This window comes from Argentina silus (assembly GCF_951799395.1).
Source record: "Argentina silus genome assembly, chromosome: 7".
Lineage (NCBI taxonomy): Eukaryota > Metazoa > Chordata > Actinopteri > Argentiniformes > Argentinidae > Argentina > Argentina silus.
This window is the reverse complement of record NC_139661.1, coordinates 20,808,244-20,828,243: the sequence shown is the minus strand read 5'-3', so window position 1 is coordinate 20,828,243 and position 20,000 is coordinate 20,808,244. Positions and strand designations below refer to the sequence as shown.

The following is a 20,000-nucleotide window of genomic DNA, read 5'->3' as shown; positions in this document are numbered from 1 at the left end:
CACACTATCCATAATGGTTTGTAACAAACGGAGCCAAACTCAAGGAAAAAGGGGGGTTGTTTGTTTACATGGAGGCAGCAGTGCTGTGGTGTTGTGGCGGTGATGAGACCAAGGGTATTGTTGGGCATTGGTCGTTTCAACCCAATGATAAATCAGTAACGTCTTTGCCATTTTTAGGAGAGGGTGGAGTCTCTGGGCCGTACAGAGAGAGGTCTTTGTCGCCGTGAGAGGTGCCCCTGGCTCGGCCTGTTCAGAAGAACATGTCGTGGCTGTGTGGCATGTCAGACATGCATTCACCTCTCTGTGCTAGGGGAACTGAATAGAAGTGAATTGCCTCTTCAGGCATGAGAGGGAGGGAGGGAGGGAGGGGGGAGGGGGGGCTTTTAAGGGGCGTTGGAATTTTGTTTGGCCTTCTGAAGAGTTCTTTCCAAAAGAGTTTCTTTCTCTCCGCTTCTCTCTCTCTCTCTCTCTCTCTCCCCCTTTCTCGATTATTTTCTCTTCTTTTCTCAACTCTTCTTTCTCTCTTTCTTCTCTTCTCTTCTCTTCTCTCTCTCTCTCTGCTTCTCTTTATTCTCACATTCTCCTCCTCTGCTCTCTCTCTCTCTCTCTCTCTCACGGTCCTCTTCTCGGTTTTCCTAGTTTCAAAACCAAAACCAAGCAGTGCAACAGAAGCTCATATCTTATTTACACTCGCCCATCTAGATATACAGCATGTTTCCATACTACTTCCTGTGTCCCACAGGAAACAGGAAATCCCCTCTGCTCCACTACCACAGGCCCAACCTGAGGGTCTGTCGCCCTGTTTCCACTTTTAGATATTCTCTGTTTATTGTGGTCAGGCGAGAGCCAGAGCCACTGTGGCAGTATTTGGTCTACCATTAGGAATGTTCTCAGTGATCTACTACATTCAACATTATGGGTTTCCAGTATGCTACCACATTTGGTGGATATTTGGTGGGTGTATATCTATGCCTGTGGAGCTGTGTGTTCTACTTTGTCTGTTTCTATGGTGTAGCCTCGTAGTGTTCCGGTCGGATTTCTGTGCGGTGTGGTTCAGCAGCTTGCTCTGCCTGACTGCCTGCCTGACTGCCTGCCTGGCTGCCTGCCTGCCTGCCTGCCTGGCTGCCTGGCTGCCTGGCTGCCTGGCCGCCTGTCCCCCCGGGCGGCCATATCCACTCACGCCCTCCTCCCCACGACAGTGCAGCCCAGGGAGAGATGGGTAATGGCCCACTCTCTGATGTACAGTCAGACTCGATTGGAGCAGATAGCGGACACATGCTTAAAAAAACACCAAAGAAAGAGAGGTGGGGGAGGGAGGGATGGAGGGATGGAGGGATGAAGCGGGCGGGCAGGCGGATCGATAGAGCAGCGACACGTCTCCTAATAAAGATTTATTCCTTTTTTCCTCCTTCCATCCGCCCTGGCCGAGAGGGGGAGGAGAGAATGTGATTAGCGGACTGGTTTTCCCAGGATGCCCCGGGACTGTGTGTGTGTATTGTGTGTGTGTGTGTGTGTGTGTGTGTGTGTGTGTGTATTGTGTGTGTGTAGTGTGTGTGTAGTGTGTGTGTGTGTGTGTGTGTGTGTGTATGTGTGTGTGTGTGTGTGTCTCCTCCTCCTCTAGTGAGCAGAGGATAAAAGCAGTCTCCATTGTCCTGCAGGCAGCAGCTGGGTCTTTCTCTCTGTTTCTGTCAGCTAATATTTAGTTAATCTCTGGTCTGGGACCTGCGGGACCGACTGGAGCTCCTGGTGCTCAATCCATCTCCCACTGATCTATATTCCACACTGACTCCCTCTACCATTAGACTTCACAGAGGGGAGGGGAGGAAAGGGGGACAGAGAGAGGAGAGGAGAGGAGAGGAGTGAAGGAGGATCTGTTAGGCCTAACCCTCACAGTGAGGTGAGGAAGGACCAGGAGAGGGGGATGGAGGGGGAGAGAGGGGGAGAGAGGAGTAAAGGAGGATCTATTAGGCCTTCCCCTCACAGTGAGGGGAGGAGCTAGCAGGAGAGGGGGGTGGAGAGGGAGGAGATGAAAGGGAGATGGAGACTGTGATAAGAGAGAGGAGAAGGTGTGAGTTTCATTTGATGGGGAGGGGGAGACGGAGAAGAGGAGGTGTGGTTAAAAAAACGAGAGGAGGAGGAGATGAGAGGAGGACAGGAGAGGAAAGATAAGGTACAGGTGACAGTTTTGCTTGAGGAGAGGGAACAAATCAAGTCATTTGTAAAGTAGAAAGGGGAGGAGGAGGAGGAGGAGGAGGAGGGGGAGGGGTAGCAAAAAGTAATTGACATGTGCATTAAGAAGGCCCCCTTCATTGATATTCAGTGTGTCGTTATGAGTGTAGTCCACCTGTGGAGGCTGAAACTGCTGACTCACCCACTAATGCATAGACAAATGCTTTTATCACAGGCGACTGGCACAGCTGAACAGAATATAATGGGCCGCAGAGTGCTTTTCTACCAGCGGCAGCTTGCCCCGTGGCAAACCCTCACCCTCACCCTCCCAAGCTCCCACTCCAAATCTCATTTCACCACTTTTATTGAAACAAGGCACGTATGTGCTCTGCCTTAATTGTGTTTCTCCCCCTTTCAACACTTTCTCCTCTCTTCTCTCTCTCTCTCTCTCTCTCTCTCTCTCTCTCTCTCTCTCTCTCTCTCTCTCTCCTTCTCAGGCCCTCCCTCTCTCCCTTTCTCTTTCCTTCATCCCTCCCCCAGTCTGTTGGAGTGACTCTCCTTTTTCCCTCCCCCCTCCTCCTCCTCACAGAAAGCTCAATTGCATTTTCTGTGTGTGGTGTGTGTATGTGTGTGTGTGTGGGGCACCTGTTTGGGAGCTGCGTGTGTGTTTGGGGTCATGGTTGCAGGTCAGACGTAATGAATAGCTCGACTGTTGCAGAGTCACAACTGGGTAGGGAGGATGAGAATAATAAAGCAGTGATGGATAGAGGAAGAGGAGGAGGAGGAAGAGGGGGAGGGAGTAGGAAGCATGAGAGAGGAAGCCTAACCACCCTCTGTCAGTCAGTCTGCTCTGAGTGCTGTGTTTTCTCTCTCATAGGAATCTTAATGGGTTTTCCACTGTCCAGCTTCCAAACCTCCATTATCTCTCTCTCTCTCTCTCTCTCTCTTCTCTTTCCTCCCCTCTATCCTTCTTTCCTTTCCAGCTGCTGGCCATGGGAACAGCTGACTGTGGGCCCCAGTTTCCCTGCCTCCTTCCCTCCTCCCCTCCTCTGGCCCCTAGCATTGGCTCCTGGATCCCTAGCTCCGGTCCTGCGTGGGCCTTGTGGGGATAAGCTCCCCAGATCTGGCCCCTAGCTCTGGTCCTGCATGGGCCTTGTGGGGATAAGCTCCCCAGATCTGGCCCCTAGCTCTTGTTCTCTATGGCCCCAGGTTTAGTCTTGGCTCCAGCCTCCAGCTCTTCCCTGTTGGTGGGGCCGGTACTGCCCAGTGATTGGCTAGCCCAGGCTTCGTCCCCTGGCTTATCTCTTACTATGCCTGGTCCTGGCTATGTGTTACCGTACAGGACATGCACACACACACACACACATGCACACATGCATACACATGTACACACACACATGCATACACACACACACACACACACATGCACACATGCATACACATGTACACACACACATGCACACATGCATACACATGTACACACACACATGCATACACATGTACACACACACACACATACAAACATACGCACACACACATACAAACATGCACATGCACACACATATACACACACACACACACACACACACATACAAACACACACACACATACAAACACACACACACATACAAACATGCACATTCACACACATATATATATATATATACACACACACACAACACACACTCACACCCACTGAGAATCAACCATGTGACATGTGATTGGCAGCAGGGGAGGTTTGGGAAGCACAATGGCAGGAGAAGCAGGCCTCGTCAAGACCCCAGGCAGACCAGGAGCTTGAGTTTGACCGCTGCCCAGAGGGGGAGTGCCTTTGTCCCCCATCCCTGTCAGACTGGAGCTGCGTGATCCTTTGATTAGAGCCAGGCCCCTCTTCCTTCCATCACACGTCAGTGACGAGACGTCGCCCGCTGAGGACACCTGTCAGTTTGTTGCCTCTCTCTTTGACACCCAACTGTAGCGAGTCCAGCAGTGTCGGAGTACTGACAGAGGGAGGAATCAGAGCCCCCGCGGCTAGGGCACGGTGTGATGGACACACACACACACACACACACACACACACACACACACCCCTCCCTTCCCACTTTTATCCACCACTGACGTGACACTGTTGTATTCTAGAACACCTAGCCACTCAACACGGATAATTAGGCAGGCCATATTTTGACACAATCTTTTGTTGTTGCTGTTGTTGTCGTTTTTTGGGGGGAAAACTTTCAAAGTTTCCTCTTGAGTCGCACTTTTTTTTCCCTCTCTCCCTGGGAGCGGTTCAAACCAGGCATCGACAGCCAGACACCATGAAAGGGAATCAAACCTGTCGTCGACTTCAAAGGCTCTTCTCTGCAAGGCCGTTTATTAACAACGACAACGCACAACAACCTCACACACACACACACACACACACACACACGCCCGATATGGAGTCTTGCAAAATGCTACACCGAGAAGAAGAAGGGAAAAAAAATAATGAAGAAATGAAACAGAAAAAGATGATAAGAAAGAAAACAACCAAACAGGGATGGGGAGGAGGAGGGAGGGGGGGGGGGTGCGATGCGATTCATAAGCGGTGTAACTGAAGTTGACTGGTTTTCAAAAGCTTTTTCAGTCAAAAAACAAAGCTGTGATGCGCAGTGTATCTGATCACAGGGATATTTGTGGAGGAAAATGTGTTTTTGTTTTTTTCAGAACAAACATTGGTGTTGTAAAGGAGAAGTTTTCCTGTTTGTGTTGACTCTTGACTGAGTTAGCTACTTTGCTGTAGTATGTGTGTGTGTGTGTGTGTGTGTGTGTGTGTTGGCCCCCAGCACTAGCCTAATTAACTGTATAATGAATATGATGAGCTCGACTGAAGTAAGCTGCTTGGTTCTGCTCTCCTAACCCCGCTTGTCCCCTTCCCTCCCTTCCTCCCTCCTTCCCTGGCTGTCCAGGATGGCACTACTGACTCCAACTGACCTAATTTGGGCAAATCTCATTGACCTAATTCATGGATGGCTGCCGTCTTACAGACAGGAGGGGGTCTTCACATAGTCGTCCCCCCCCCCCCCCCCCATTAATGCTGCCTTGACACTGCGTTGTACCCCCCTGTCCAAGGCCCGTCTACTTAGTCAGTGTACCATCACAAATGGCAGGTTTATCTGGTGCCCTTTGTTTCATAGGGTGATGGAACTGAAGCCTAAATGTAGAACAATAGTCACTTAGTCCAAATAGTCAGTAACTTAGCCTTTTGATACACTATTGTGTACTGGTACACTGGATGGGCTATGTTGGCAATGGGGACTCTTCTGTGTCTGTATGTCTGTGCATGCGTGTGTGTGTTTGTGCATGCATGCATGCGTTTGTGTCACCGGGGGGTGGTTGAGGGGGGGTGAGGGTAGCGTGGCAGAATGGCACAAACAAAGCCAGCCACGAGGCACGCAGGCAGACATGTTGTCATGGCGATCCAGGTGTCAACAGAAGAGCTGTAGGGTGATGCGTCTCCCTGCTGTCCAGCGGTGTGCCATCCCTCTCAGTGGCCAACGGAAAGCCAGCTGTTTAAGTGACATTTGAGTCATTTCTGGTGAAACAGAGACGCGTGTCTGGGTGTAGGTTGTGTTTGGCTCAGTTGTGTTTGGCTGGTAGATGAGACTAACGGTGGGGAGGAGCTCCAGCCCTGTTTGGAATGCTTGGGCCTAGTTCCCTGTCCTGGTAGGGTCCTCTTCTTAAGTCATTGATCTAGTCAGTAGTCTTCTTCCTTTCTGTGTGAGGTCTAAGTATGGTATGTAATGTTAGATGCTTACGGTGTTGAGAGTGGATGTTAATGCTCCATTTATAGCCTGTCCTTTAAACAATGTTCTTAACATCAAAGACTCTCTCTCTCTCTCTCTCTCCCCCCCCATCCTGTCGTTTGGAGCGCAGGGCTCCTGGGCTGTTTGTCTTTGGTTTCTCTTTGTTTGATCTGTGTGTGTGCGTGCGTACGTGCGTACGTACGTACGCGTGCTCACTCCTGTGTCTGTGTGTGCGTGTGTGCACGTGCGTGTGTGTGTGTGTGCGTGAGTGACGGACGAGGCTTTGACACTGGCTCAGCGGCGCTTTGAGAGATGCTGGATGACGCGTGTCAAGTGATATTAAACGTGAGAGCGCCCCTCCCTCCATCCCTCCCTCCCTCCCCCTCTACTCCCTCCCTCCCCATCACTTGGTGTGTCTGCTAGTGTTAAGTGTGAGGACGGACACTTCTCCTCTCAGTTTGGGGGGGTGGGGGTTGGTGGGGGGGGACGCTACGCTACGCTACGTCTGATGCATTACCCCTCCAATCTCACCGGACAGTAGGAGGTGATTGGTTTGGCCTACATAGAGAGAAGAGAGGGGCTTGTTCGGGTGTGTGTGTGTGTGTGTGTGTGTGTGTGTGTGTGTGTGTGTGTGTGTGTGTATGTGTGTATGCAGGGCAGGAGGGAAAGTAAGCGCAGTGATGTGTCTAGGGCTAGGCACTGTGTTTTCATAGCATATGGTGTGCTTCATGATTTCGTATGCAAACTAATCTGTGCCCGAGGCCGCCAGTCAGTGTTTGGAGATGAATAACTCATCTAATTGCTAATGAATATATGACTTATTGTTGTGGTGCTGTGGTGTCGCAGGCCTCTTTTGTCCTTTTTTGAGAGATTTTACTCCAAACCAGGCCGGTTTTTTTTAAGTGTTCCCAGGAAGTGTGTTTTGAGGGATGTTTGTGTCTTTTAGGGCAGAACGGCGATGGGAGGCGATGGTATTGAGCAGCGTCCTCTGGTAGGATTCAGTGAATCAATAGAGAACCGAAGAGAACCTGGAATGGAATGGGTTAAGACTTTTTTGTAGTCGTTTCCTGGAAATGCTTCATCCCCCCCCCCCCCCCCCCCCCCTCTCTTTGTGGAGAAGGGGGGTGTGAGTGTGTGTTTGTGTGTGCGCGCGTATGTGTGTTAGATTGGCATGTGAATGCATTGGGCCAGTGTTGGTGTGAAATTGGAACAAGCATGGCGGTTGGGGGGTTAATGTGTAAAATGTGGATGCGTTGGTGAACACTGAACAGTCGGTGGCACGGGTGACTCCAGGCAGGAAGGGGTTAAGTCGGAGGCAACGAACGGGCGGCTGGCTGGAGCTGAAAGGGGAAGTGCTGAGCTCAGAGGAACGCTGGCTCCCGGCCAAACCTCCCCCTTCCTCCCCCCCTCCCCCCCACCCCCTCCCCCTCGCTACAGCTGAGTGCTCCTCATGCTTCCCACCGGCGTGTGTGTGTGTGTGTGTGTGTGTGTGTGTGTCAGCAGCACTGGAATGCAGCTTCCCCCTCATCTGGGGCCTGTGTGTGTGTGTGTGTGTGTTGTGTATGTGCGTGTGTGTGTGTGTGTCTGGAATGGTGCCTCTCCTCGTCTGGTGCGTGACGTCAGCACACACACAGTGGGTCAGCTTAGGGCTAGGCAGCACAGAGAGAGAGTGTGTGTGTGTGTGTGTGTGTGTGTCAGGGGGAGGGGGAGAACGGGGAGGAGTCGCTTATTGGAGAGAGGAAGAATAAAAAGAGGAGGGGCTGTGTGTGTAGGAGGCTGACTGAAGGAGTGTGTGTGTGTGTGTGTGTGTGTGTGTGTGTGTGTGTGTGTGTGTGTGTGTGTGTGTGTGTGTGTGTGTGTGTGTGTGTGTGTGTGTGTGTGTAGTGCAGTGTGTCGGGTGACTCGAACGCAATAGGAGGGGCCGGTGGAAGGTTACTTCCTGGCTCAGGCGAGTAAAGTAACCCTCAACCACACACACACACACACACACACACATTTCTCCTGCTCCTCCCAGACTCTCGGATGGAAATGGAAATCGTGTGTGCACATTTATTTAAGACCTTTATAGATGTATTTGATGTTAATGTCATGCTGCTCAGTCACTGAACCCAACAATGTTCTTCATATTTCATGTTTTTTCTTTTCCCACCATGGAGAATAGTTTCTCCAATTACTCTCCTTTGGTCTTTGTGTCACATTTCCACAGTATCAGCTGGGATAGAGCCTGTGGTAGCCAGCCTCATTTACCCTCCGTGCTACATCCTTCATGGCAGTGTTCTTCTAATCCATTCCCTGGTGTGGAGGTCCCTCATTAGAAGCACATTCAGGCCTTGAAGAGCAGACAATGGCTTTTCAATGGATCCCTGTTACATTCATCTCCAGCTAAGAGACTCCTCGGGGGCCCTCTCCTCATGATTACACACATTCTCATTTCTATAGGTCATTGCGCGCAAACTAATGAGGTCTGCATCTGACTTCCTTCTATGTACTATACGCCTAGTGGACGTATGGTTTTAAGGCAGACTTGGGGATACCAGTGTGACATCACCACGGGAGGTGAAATGACCTCGGAGATGCTAGTGGATATAAGCTAGTGGATGTATCGTTTTAAGGTAGACTTGGGGATACCGGTGTGACATCACCACGGGAGGTGAAATGACCTCGGAGATGTTTCAGCTTCACCCAAGCAAGACGTTTCACTCACGGGCAATCCTGTAGGTACACGGCCATGCAGTGTGATAGCCGTGTGACCAAAGAGGCTGGTGAGTGAATTGTCTTCCAGTCGGCTGGTCATCCCATCACTCAATGGTGTGGCTACGTCATAGCACAGAAATAAGAAAATAATGCAGCCTTGTTTTCTTTGCTCCGCTCCATAGGCATATGCTCTGAATAACCAAGATAGTTGATTTGGTGTTGGACAGCACCAGTGGGACCCACAAGACTGCACATTTCTGCATCTTTTGTACCAGTACCAGTCAAAAGTTTGGACACACCTTCTCATTCAATGTTTTAAAAAAAAATATATATATATTATTATTTTCTACATTGTAGATTAATATTGAAGACATCAAAACTATGAAGGAACACATATGGAATTATGTTAGTAAACAAAAAAAGTGTTAAACAAACCAGAATATGTTTTATATATTAGATTCTTCAAAGTAGCCACCTTTTGCCTTGGCAGCTTTGCACACTCTTGTGTCCATACTTTTGACTGGTACTGTATATGTGGTCCTAGTGGGAATTGAACCCACAACCTAAGCTTTACTAGGTTGTACCAACACTGTATCAACTGAGCTACACAGGACCATGTACAGTGCTGCTTGAAAGTATGTGAACCCCTTGTGCAATTATAGATTTTTTTATAGTCTTTTTTATCTGACATAACAGGTTTATGTTTACCAATTCCATATGTTGGTTTAGAGGAAATCATGCGTGTAGTAGAAAATCTAAATTATAAAGAAATTAGGGCAGGTGCAAAAATAAGTGAACCCCAAGTTGCATTGGTTAAATCAAGTAGGTAAGTAGAATCAGGTGGGTAAATAATTGGGTACCAAATGGACCAATGGAGAGATCTTTAGGAAGGAGTTTGGGCAGGACACTGATAAATAGACATAAGAAACCTGGTCAGTTTTGTCTTACCCATACAGGTGAATGCAAAACACACCATGTCGAGAGGAAAGGAGATGTCAGAGGACATCAGGAAGAGGGTAGTGAGAGCATGTCAGTCTGGGGAAGGCTATAATATCATCTCAAGATTTGAGCTCCATCAGTTCACTGTGAGGCAAATCATTTACAAATGGAGAGCATTTAACATGACAGCAACTCGTGAACGGCCTTCCAAAATATCCCCAAGAGCCACAAGAAAAATAATAAATCAGGTAAAAGCCAACCCAAATATAATATCTAGAGATTTGCAGACCTCCCTGCTGCATCTCAGGTAACTGTGCATGCTTCAACAATAAGAACACTGAATCTGAATCGTAATGGCATTCATGGGAGGGTTGCTAGGAAGAAGCCTCTGCTGTCAAAAAAGAACCAAACTGCCTCTTAACTGTCATAACTTTGCCAGAGACCACCTGGACAAGCCTGAAGGTTTCTGGAAGTCTGTTTTCTGGACAGATGAGTCCAAAATTGACCTTTTTGGTCATGATCAAAACCACTATGTTTGCCGAAAACCCAACACTGCCTACCACCAAAAGAACCGTATCCCAACTGTCAAGTATGGTGGTGGGAATGTCAAGATCTGGGGCTGTTTTTCCTCCTCTGGACCTGGACAACTCCACATCATTAAGGGAATCATGAATTCTGAGGCATACCAGGAGATTCTTGAAAAGAACGTCAAGTCATCAGTCAAGGAGCTGAAGCTGAGCTGAAAGTGGGTCTTCCAACAAGACAACGACCCAAAGCATTCAAGCAAATCTACCAAAGAATGGCTCAGGAGAAAGAAGATTTGTGTTTTGGATTGGTCAAGTCAAAGTTCTGACCTAAATCCAATTGAGATGCTGTGGCAGGACCTGAAGCGGGCAGTTCATGCCAGACACCCCTCAAACCTCACTCAATTGGCTGAGTTCTGTAAGGAGGAGTGGGCAAAAATCCCTCAAACCAGATGTCAGAGACTGATTAGTGGCTATACGAGACAAGTTATCGCTGGTAATGGAGGTGCCACAACCTATTGACTGAAGAGGTTCACATATTTTTGCACATATGAAATCAGAGTTTTTGTTAAATAAACCACTTTCATTAAATAAACAAAGAAAATATCAATTTTTTCTCTGTGTCTCCTTTATTTGGAATGTCTTTATTACGAATTGGGGATTTAGATAAAGATTTTATCAGTTCATTTTAATATTTTATACAAAAATAATGACCATCCCTGTAGGGTTCAACAAACTTTCAAGCAGCACTGTATGTCACAGTCCAGTTTGAGACACTTCTCAAGCCCTGCTGTCCAAATCATTCAATAGAACCTACTGGTGTTGCTGCCCAGACAGCACTCCTCATGCCAACCAGCGGAATCACTCAGGCTGGCAGGGGAACAAGCCTGGCCTGACAGTCGGCTCCAACAAAATTAGAATCCATTTTGTAAGTGATAGTTTGGAAATTGCAAGTCATTCTTGACATATCGCATGGCAACTAAGTGGCGGCTTCACCCGGATGGACCCGCAGTCGACTGTCGTTTCAGCAGGCGGGCGATGACACCTTCGATCACGCAGGGCCATTAACGCGCACGACACACACACAAACATACACACACACACTATGATTAATATGCAGATTCGCTGTCAAATTCTCATGTAGAAGTAAATTGACATGGAATTTAAAGTGTGTGTGTGTGTGCGTGTGTGTGTGTCTCTCTGTCTTTGTGCCTGTCTGTGTGTGTGTGATGAAACCACACCTGCAGAGGACGAGGCCTTTGCTCCGTCAGAGGGTTCGTGGCATTAAATGGCCGCCCTCGGTGTTCAGCTGTGTTATTCCAGCTTGCCACACACACACACAGACACACACACACACCACGCCTGGAGCAAGGTCCCCTGCTGAATTGGATTGATCTGTGTTTATGGTCTCTGTGTGGGGGCTTCCTCTATAGGACCACACACACACCTGCTAGTCCACTATTACACACACACACACACACACACACACACTCCCGAGAGTAACCCGTCTTACCTCCTTCCCCCTCACATTTATATATGGCTGTTCATATGTGAAGACTACACATGCTAAAACCTCCCTCAGTCTTTCCTTTACCATCCATTCTTTACCGTGGTACACAGTAGTACTGCACTGGGAGAGATCTAGCCTAGGTGTGTGTAGTTTGGCTAATCCTTTGAGTGGGAATAGGCAATCCTGTCTTGTGATGTCAAGTTGTCAGGTTGTCAACAGTCAGAGATCTCAACTGAGGACTGCTAATATCGAATTCCTTTGAACACTAGAAAACTCGCTCATCAAAGGATTTGCAGCTCTCCTCTTATCAAATTACAATGCAACCTCACTTAGCCCACTATTCTGGCTCTCTGGTTCCGCCCCCTCTGCTGCCCTATAGCCGTACCCAGGCCATTTATTAGAGAGTGTGTTGGTCTGGCTCAGAGCAGTGCCATTCCTCCGTGGTCAGCTCTCATTTCAGGTCCCCTGACTGGAATGGAATTCCAGACTAGCAACACGCTCTTCAGATATCACAGGACACCCTTTTGGTTCTAATAGGATCCCTCTGGTTATCATAGGATCCCCGTCTGTCGTGTTCCTGGAATGAAACTAGCCTAGCCCCGGCGCTAGCAGCAGCAGTGGCCTTTTGGTGCCCAGTTGGACTGAGATGCTCCCTGTGTGGTAATGTGATTAGCTGCTCAAAGCTGAATTGGAGAGTGAATGGGCCTCAACTCAACTCTCTCACTCTTTACCCCCCCCCCCCCCCCCTCTCTCTCTGACACACACACACACACACAGAGGTCTGGACTTGGCACTACTGTGGTGTGTGTGCCATATTAGATTCTGGTGACCGTCACTCATGAACCAATTCAGTAAGTAATGTTAATGACCCGCCCGATGCTGGGGCCTGAATTTCCTCCATTGACTTGGAATCTTAATTCGATCGGGGGGGAAATATATGTATGATGCTCAATCTAATTTGCCCCAGAGGTTCCACACTGAGAGCTTTTGTGCTTAGGCAAGCACACCTCCCACCCTCTACTGGGTTTCCTAATGTGGGGAGCGCTATGCCAATATAGCCAAACCCAACTTTATGACGGGACCAGTCCATATAAAGCATACATTCCTCCTACCCTAGGCTGGGTCGTGGGTTGGAGTTTTAGGAGATGTGGCCTCTCTCTCTCTTCCTTGAAACTAGAGGAGGAGGGTCTGGGTATTTCGGGGGCCCTCTTGTTTTTGAATGGGAGGAAGAAGTGGGTTGTTGATGGTCAGGAGAGAGAGAGAGAGAGAGAGCTCACTAGCTTATCGGCACTTATACGATTTCAAAAGCAGAGAGAGGAGGAGGAGGAGGAGGAGGAGGAGGAGGGGGTACTTTGATGTGTATGGGTGGTCTGGGGGCTGCTGTGGGTTTGCACATATCAGTCACACACATAAACACACAGTCCATCGTGCACAATCACACATGCATCCTCTCTCACACACACACACACACCCATCCTCTCTCACACACACAGATTCCGCTTGGAGCCAAATGTGATTTCATCAGGGCGGTCATGAGGGATTTCTAGGGCAACCTCACAGAGGCCTTGTTTCTAAATATGGCCTCCACGGTTCCTTTGAAAGCATGCCCTGGCCTCTGACGTTCAGAGGAACGGCCCCTGAGCACCACTATGGGAGGGGGCTGGGGCCGTGGAGGGAGGGGGCTGGGGCCGTGGAGGGAGGGGGGCTCAAGGGCTAATAGCTAGCACATGAGACACTGAGGGTTTCATAGTAGTCATGGGACGAAGAGAGAGATGGAGGAAGGGGGGAGTGTGTGTGTGCGTGCGTGTGTGCGTGCGCGTGTCTGCTTGTGCGCGTGTGTGTGTGCGCTTGCGTGTGTGTGTGCGCTTGCGTGTGTGTGTGCTTGCGTGTGTGTGTGTGTGTGTGTGTGTGTGTGTGTGTGTGTGTGTGTGTGTGTGTGTATGTATGTGTGTGTATGTGTGTGTGTGTGTGTGCTTGCATGTGTGTGTGTGCGTGTGTGTGTGTGTGTGTGTGCTTGCGTGTGTGTGTGTGTGTGTGTGTAAACAGTAATACCCCTGTGCTCAGCACTTGGCTAAATTAAAAGGGCATTTTTTGGCGTGGGGGGCAGTTTCTGCTGCCCAGACGAGTGGACAGGAGAGAGGTGAAACTCATTACTTACCCATCTGTCAGAGGAAGAGGCAGCGGGTTCAAGTGAAAGAAAGAACACAGTGAAGGAGGGAGGAAGGGAAGGAGGGAGGAAGGGAAGGAGGGAGGAAGGGAAGGAGGGGCTGTGCCCACTAAAGGGTCTCACAGCAGAAGTCTTTTCGAACACCTTTTGAAAAAGTAGTTAAGAACTTTAGTTTGATTACCTTTCCCATTCATTCCCATTTGTGTCCAGTCATTAAATTGAGTCTCAGTTTGTGATTTTAGGTGTGCGTGTGCGTGTGCGTTTGCGTGTGCGTGTGCGTGTGCGTGTGTGTTCACTGGCCAAGTCTCAGAGGGCGCCACATGTTTCTGATGTTCTGTAACTCCCCTCTCTGGACCGTGGATGCACTGGGGGAAGGCTGGACTACACACACACACACACACAGAGTACGTATCCATGGTAACCCTAAGGGCATAGCCAAGGCTAGCCTACATTTAAGGACGTGACCACTCTACTCTACCACTCTACTCTACCCTCATATTTACACCCACGGTAGAAGGTTCACCCTGACCCTGACCCTCCCCCAACCCTAACCTTAACCCTGACCCTCCCTTAACCCTAACCCTAACCCTGACCCTCCCCAACCCTAACCTTAACCCTGACCCTCCCCAACCCTAACCTTAACCCTGACCCTCCCTTAACCCTAACCCTAACCCTCCCCAACCCTAACCCTAACCCTCCCCAACCCTAACCTTAACCCTGACCCTCCCTAACCCTAACCCTAACCCACCTTAACCCTGACCCTCCCTAACCCTAACCCTCCCCAACCCTAACCTTAACCCTGACCCTCCCTAACCCTAACCCCAACCCTAACCTTAACCCTCCCCAACCCTAACCTTAACCCTGACCCTCCCTTAACCCTAACCCTAACCCTCCCCAACCCTAACCTTAACCCTGACCCTCCCTTAACCCTAACCTTAACCCTGACCCTCCCTAACCCTCCCCAACCCTAACCTTAACCCTGACCCTCCCTAACCCTAACCCTAACCCTAACCATCAGGAGGACACAATACAAAACTGGCCTCAGATCGGCATCCGGAGGCCATTCTATCTCACACTATCTTTACACCATGAAATATTCAACTCTCCTCCCCCGAATGCAGGGCCCCATGCTAAGGAGCGGTGGCTTTGATATCCATGTTAATCCATGCTTGCTATCAGCGCAAAGCACAGTCCTTTGATAAGCGTATTTATAGATGTATGTCTTCATTTGGCCCCAGCGTATTTTCCCATCTCCTAAGCGCATAAATGAATTCATAACCTTATCTCTCTCTGGCCCCTCCCCCTGTATTAATAAATGCATGAACTCATTCTGTGTGTGTGTGTGTCTCTGTGTGTGTGTGTCTCTGTGTGTGTGTCTCTCTCTTTCTGTGTATGTGTGTGCACGCGCGTGTGCGTGTGTCTCTTTCATATGCTCATCAATGTGTGTTTTAGACTAGCACTCACAGCCCCGCCCTGCTCATGAATATTCATACATGCATAATGACCCCAGCCTCTGGAAGCACAGTCAGGAGAAGATCAAACGCTATTCAAATGAGAGGCTCCATTATTGATACACATACACAGTTGAGCCTATCTCTTGCTGTGTCTCCTTCCTTGCTGTCCTGACCTGCCCTCTCTAGATTTCACTCAGGCCTATTTCAGTTCATTGTTCTACAGTAGGATGTGTTGGTGCTGTTTGCGGTCATGCTTTCATGGTAGGAGAGCATGGGAGTGTAGTCTGTTGACTGTGTCCAGCTGGATCTCTTTTAAAGGCTTATTGTGCTTGAACTAGGCCTGTAATTCTGGACAGGAGATGGCTCCAATGATTTAATTCAATACGAGCTCAATTTGTTAATTCAATAAAACCTCTCTCTCTCTAAAGAATGGTGTGTGTGTGTGTGCATGTGTGCGTGCGTGTGTGCGTGCGTGTGTGTGTGTACATATGTATGTATGTACGTACATAGAGATGCATGTAATTCTGGGACTCAATGCACTGTGTTTTGTTACATCCCAATTGAAATGGGACATAACAAAATGAAACTCAAAAACAAAGGATAAGTGCAATTATTAATAAACAAGTTCAACTGAATTTAAACATCTTCTTTGTTGTTGCTGTCACTTGAACTTTTACCTGGATTTGTGATGAGGCTTCGGTACGCCCCACGCGTTTTTGCTGTAACATGGACACACAATATTACTAGTGAGCACGTTGGGGTGACTTAATACCCTTGTTGAAATGTTAAATCTCCATCTCTGGGGGCGCTTAGTGGCGTAGCACACTAATGCGCTTACCACGTAACCGCAAGGTTCCTGGTTCGATTCCGACCCTCGACCTATCCTGCATGTCATCCCTCCTCTCTCTCTCCCATCCTTCCTGTCAATCTCTACTGTCTCTATCCCAATAAAGCAGAAATGCCCTAAAAACATACAGTACCAGTCAAAAGTTTGGACACTCCTTGCCAAGAGTGTGCAAAGCTGTCATCAAAGCAAAAGGTGGCTACTTTAAAGAATCTAAAATATAAACCATATTCTGGTTTGTTTAACACTTTTTATTTTACTACATAATTCCATATGTGTTCCTTCATAGTTTTGATGTCTTCAATATTAATCTACAATGTAGAAAATAATAAAAAAAATAAAATAAAGAAAAACCATTGAATGAGAAGGTGTGTCCAAACTTGTGGCTGGTACTGTATATCCTAGCCTGCATAGTAGTAGTCCAGTTCAGATCAGATCAGCACAATAGTGTGAAAGGCCTCATAGGGTCAAACACACGTTTTGACACCATTCTTCATTCCATTCCATTCATTAATCCATCTCTCTCTCCCCCCCCCTTCCCCCCCCAGGTTTCCATCTGAGTGGTACGGTCACAGACCCGGCCACGCCCACCACGCCCGAGCTCGTCTGCAGTGTGAGCGTCAGCTTCGACCGCTGCAAGATCACCGCGGTTACGTGCACCTGCGGCAACAAGGACATCTTCTACTGCGCCCACGTGGTGGCGCTGTCCCTGTACCGCGTACGGAAGCCCGAGCAGGTCAAACTGCACCTGCCCATTTCAGAAACGCTTTTCCAGATGAGCCGAGACCAGCTGCAGAAGTTTGTCCAGTATTTGATATCGGTGCACCACACGGAGGTGCTACCCACGGCTCAGAAGCTGGCAGACGAGATCCTGTCACAGAACTCGGAGATCAACCAGGTCCACGGTGAGTGAGTGTGATCTGTGTGTGATCTGTGTGTGATCTGGGTGTGTGTGGTGTGTGTGTGGTGTGTGTGTGTGTGTGTGCTTGCACCCTGCTGCAGGAATTGATGGCATGATAAAGGCAGAGGCTTGACAGATCAATGCAGCTCATTAGTGTGATCCTGCCTGTAAAGGAGAGATGGTGTCCCCCGCTAATCAACACTGTAGACCTGTTATTTACCTCTGAGGAGGAGAGAGGGGGAGGGAGAGCTGGGAAGAGAGGGGGAGGGAGAGCTGGGAAGAGAGGGGAAGGGAGAGAGGAGAGGGGAGAGAGGGAGGGAGAGCTGGGAAGAGAGAGTTGAGAGAGCAGCTCGAGAGAAAGAGAGAGAGAGAGCAACTGAGAACATCTACTAAATATCCTGCAATAGACATGAGTGTCTTACCGTGTGTATTTCTGTTGTGTGTGTGTGTGTGTGTGTGTGTGTGTGTGTGTAGGAGCCCCAGACCCCACGGCAGGGGCCAGTGTTGACGATGAGAACTGTTGGCACCTGGATGAGGAGCAGGTCCAGGAGCAGGTGAAGCTGTTCCTCTCCCAGGGAGGCTACCACGGATCTGGGAAACAACTCAACCTGCTGTTCAGCAAGGTAACACACACACACACACATACACACACGTACAAACGTGCACAATCACCCGCATTAAGTCCAAAGCCACTCTCCAGTCTAAACAGCCATTCCCTTGACATTACATTTACATTTATGGCATTTAGCAGACGCCTTTATCCAAAGCGACTTACAACAAATACATTTGTTTCAGTAAGTGAATCATCGATCCATCAGTCATCATAAGACAAAGTAATCAATGCTCACACCAGGGGCCATAGGCAGTCGTAATGCCAGAAGCCTGTTTATTTATTTATTTATTTAGTATTAACAGGAGAGAACTTGTACAGAGGTGAAGAGGTCTCTAGGGTTGGGGTTAGGGTTAGTACAGGGGGGGGGGGTGGTGGGGATGAAGAGGTCTTTAGGAGGGATTGTTAAGATGTAGCCGGAAGAGATGGGTCTTCAATCTACGACATGTCCAGGGTCATTGTTGATTGAGGTTTGGCACTTCCTAGGCGACATCCTAGGCTATGTTCTCTCCATAGCTAGACCAGAAGAGAGAGAGAGGGAGAGGGAGAGGGAGAGAGAGAGAGAATGTGTGCCTACATTTAGCCTTTTTACACATGCATGTACAGTATGTATACACACACACACACACTCGCACACAAAGACGTGTGTGTGTATGTGTATGCGTACGTGTACCCTGACCCTGTTATCACAAAGACGTGTGTGTGTGTGTGTGTGTGTGTGTGTACCCTGACCCTGTTGTCTCTGATATGTGTAGGTGAGGGAGATGCTGCGTATGAGAGACTCCAACGGAGCGCGGATGTTAACACTGATCACAGAACAGTTCATGGCCGACCCTCGGCTGGCGCTGTGGAGGCAGCAGGGCACCACCATGACCGACAAGTACAGACAGCTCTGGGACGAGCTAGGTGAGTGGGTGGGTGTGTGTGTGTGTGTGTGGGTGTGGGTGTGGGTGTGTGGGTGTGTGTGTGTACATGCATGTATACATATGAGAGACAGAGAGAGAGACAGAGACAGAGAGAGAGACAGAGAGAGAGAGACAGAGAGAGAGAGAGACAGAGAGAGAGAGAGAGAGAGAGAGAGACAGAGAGAGAGAGAGAGAGAGAGACAGAGAGAGAGAGAGACAGAGAGAGAGAGACAGAGAGAGAGAGAGACAGAGAGAGAGACAGAGAGAGAGAGACAGAGAGAGAGAGAGACAGAGAGAGAGAGAGAGAGAGAGACAGAGAGAGAGAGAGACAGAGAGAGAGAGACAGAGAGAGAGAGACAGAGAGAGACAGACAGAGAGAGACAGAGCTTAGCTTGTTATTATATGTTGGTCTTTTTCCTTTTCCTATGCCACACACATCATTATCTCTCTCTCTCACACACACACACACACACACACACACACACACACACACACAGCCCCCTGTCACATTGTGGGACCAGTCGGGGGGTCTTTGAGTGGATTACTGACTGTACTGCCCATAATTGCAAGACGCTCAGTTGGAATTCAGAATTCCACTGGCATGTTGTCACGACAACAGCCATCGCTTTTTTTGTTGTTGGTGTTGCTTCAATGTTGTTTGTTTCTTTGTTGCTTTGTTTTGTTGTTGTTCTGCATTGGCTCTTGTACTCTGCTGTGTAGGAATGACTTAGTCCGTAGAGCTATTTTCCCCCGCTTTCATTCCATGTACTTTTTGGAAGTGGAACGCCACTTTGAAGTCTTTACATCAACCCCCCCCCCTCCCTGAGCCCTATCTCTCCCCCTGATGTGTGCCTAATGCTCCTCTCTTCTGTTGCCCTCCTCTCTTCTGTTGCCCTCCTCTCTTCTTTTGTGCCCCCCTTCGTAGAGTAGCCACTCCACTCCTCTTTACTCCTCCCTTCCAGACAAAGCCTTCCTTCCTTCCTTCCTTCCTTCATTTCTCCCCCACTTCATCTCTGTCTGCAAACGCTTCCTTTTCATTTTTTTTTTTTCCCTCCATCTGTCCTTGTCACCCCGTCTATCGCTGTCCCTGCTGTCCCCCTCTTCCGTTTCTCATCCCCCCCACCCCCACCCCCCCACTCTCTTTTTCCATCTATCTTTGTCCATCCAAGTAGCACAGTAGAATGGTATACATGCCCCAGTATAATTGGCCTGTAGAATATGTACGTTTTTACCTTCATGGTTAGCTGAATGTTACGGATGTTATTGGATACTCTTTGTTAGTGTCACTGTTCTCCAACGATCCCGTAAATTAATTCAGACATCCTTGGAGGCTTTCTTTGTGTGTAGTTTGTTCCTGCTCATCTGGAAGCGCAGTGCGTCTCTCTCACTGAACGTGAAGGACAAACAACATTTTCCGTTTCAAATAGTTCGTCAACAACAAAAGTTTGCTTTTTGTGTCACTGCTAAAAAGAATTGGATAAAGATTTGAAACCCAATTGAA

General features: G+C 48.8%; 1 protein-coding gene across 1 annotated transcript in view; it reads left to right on the top strand.

Moving 5' to 3' along the window:
- Window positions 1–20,000, top strand: part of LOC310807581 (zinc finger SWIM domain-containing protein 6-like) — a gene marked incomplete at its 5' end in the record, with an annotated part of 39,874 nt that overhangs the window by 7,757 nt on the left and 12,117 nt on the right. The window contains 3 exons of the mRNA XM_083674099.1: window positions 16,632–16,988; window positions 17,459–17,607; window positions 18,350–18,500. Coding sequence (XP_083530225.1) covers window positions 16,632–16,988; window positions 17,459–17,607; window positions 18,350–18,500 — 657 coding nt within the window. The remainder of the gene's footprint in view (window positions 1–16,631; window positions 16,989–17,458; window positions 17,608–18,349; window positions 18,501–20,000) is intronic.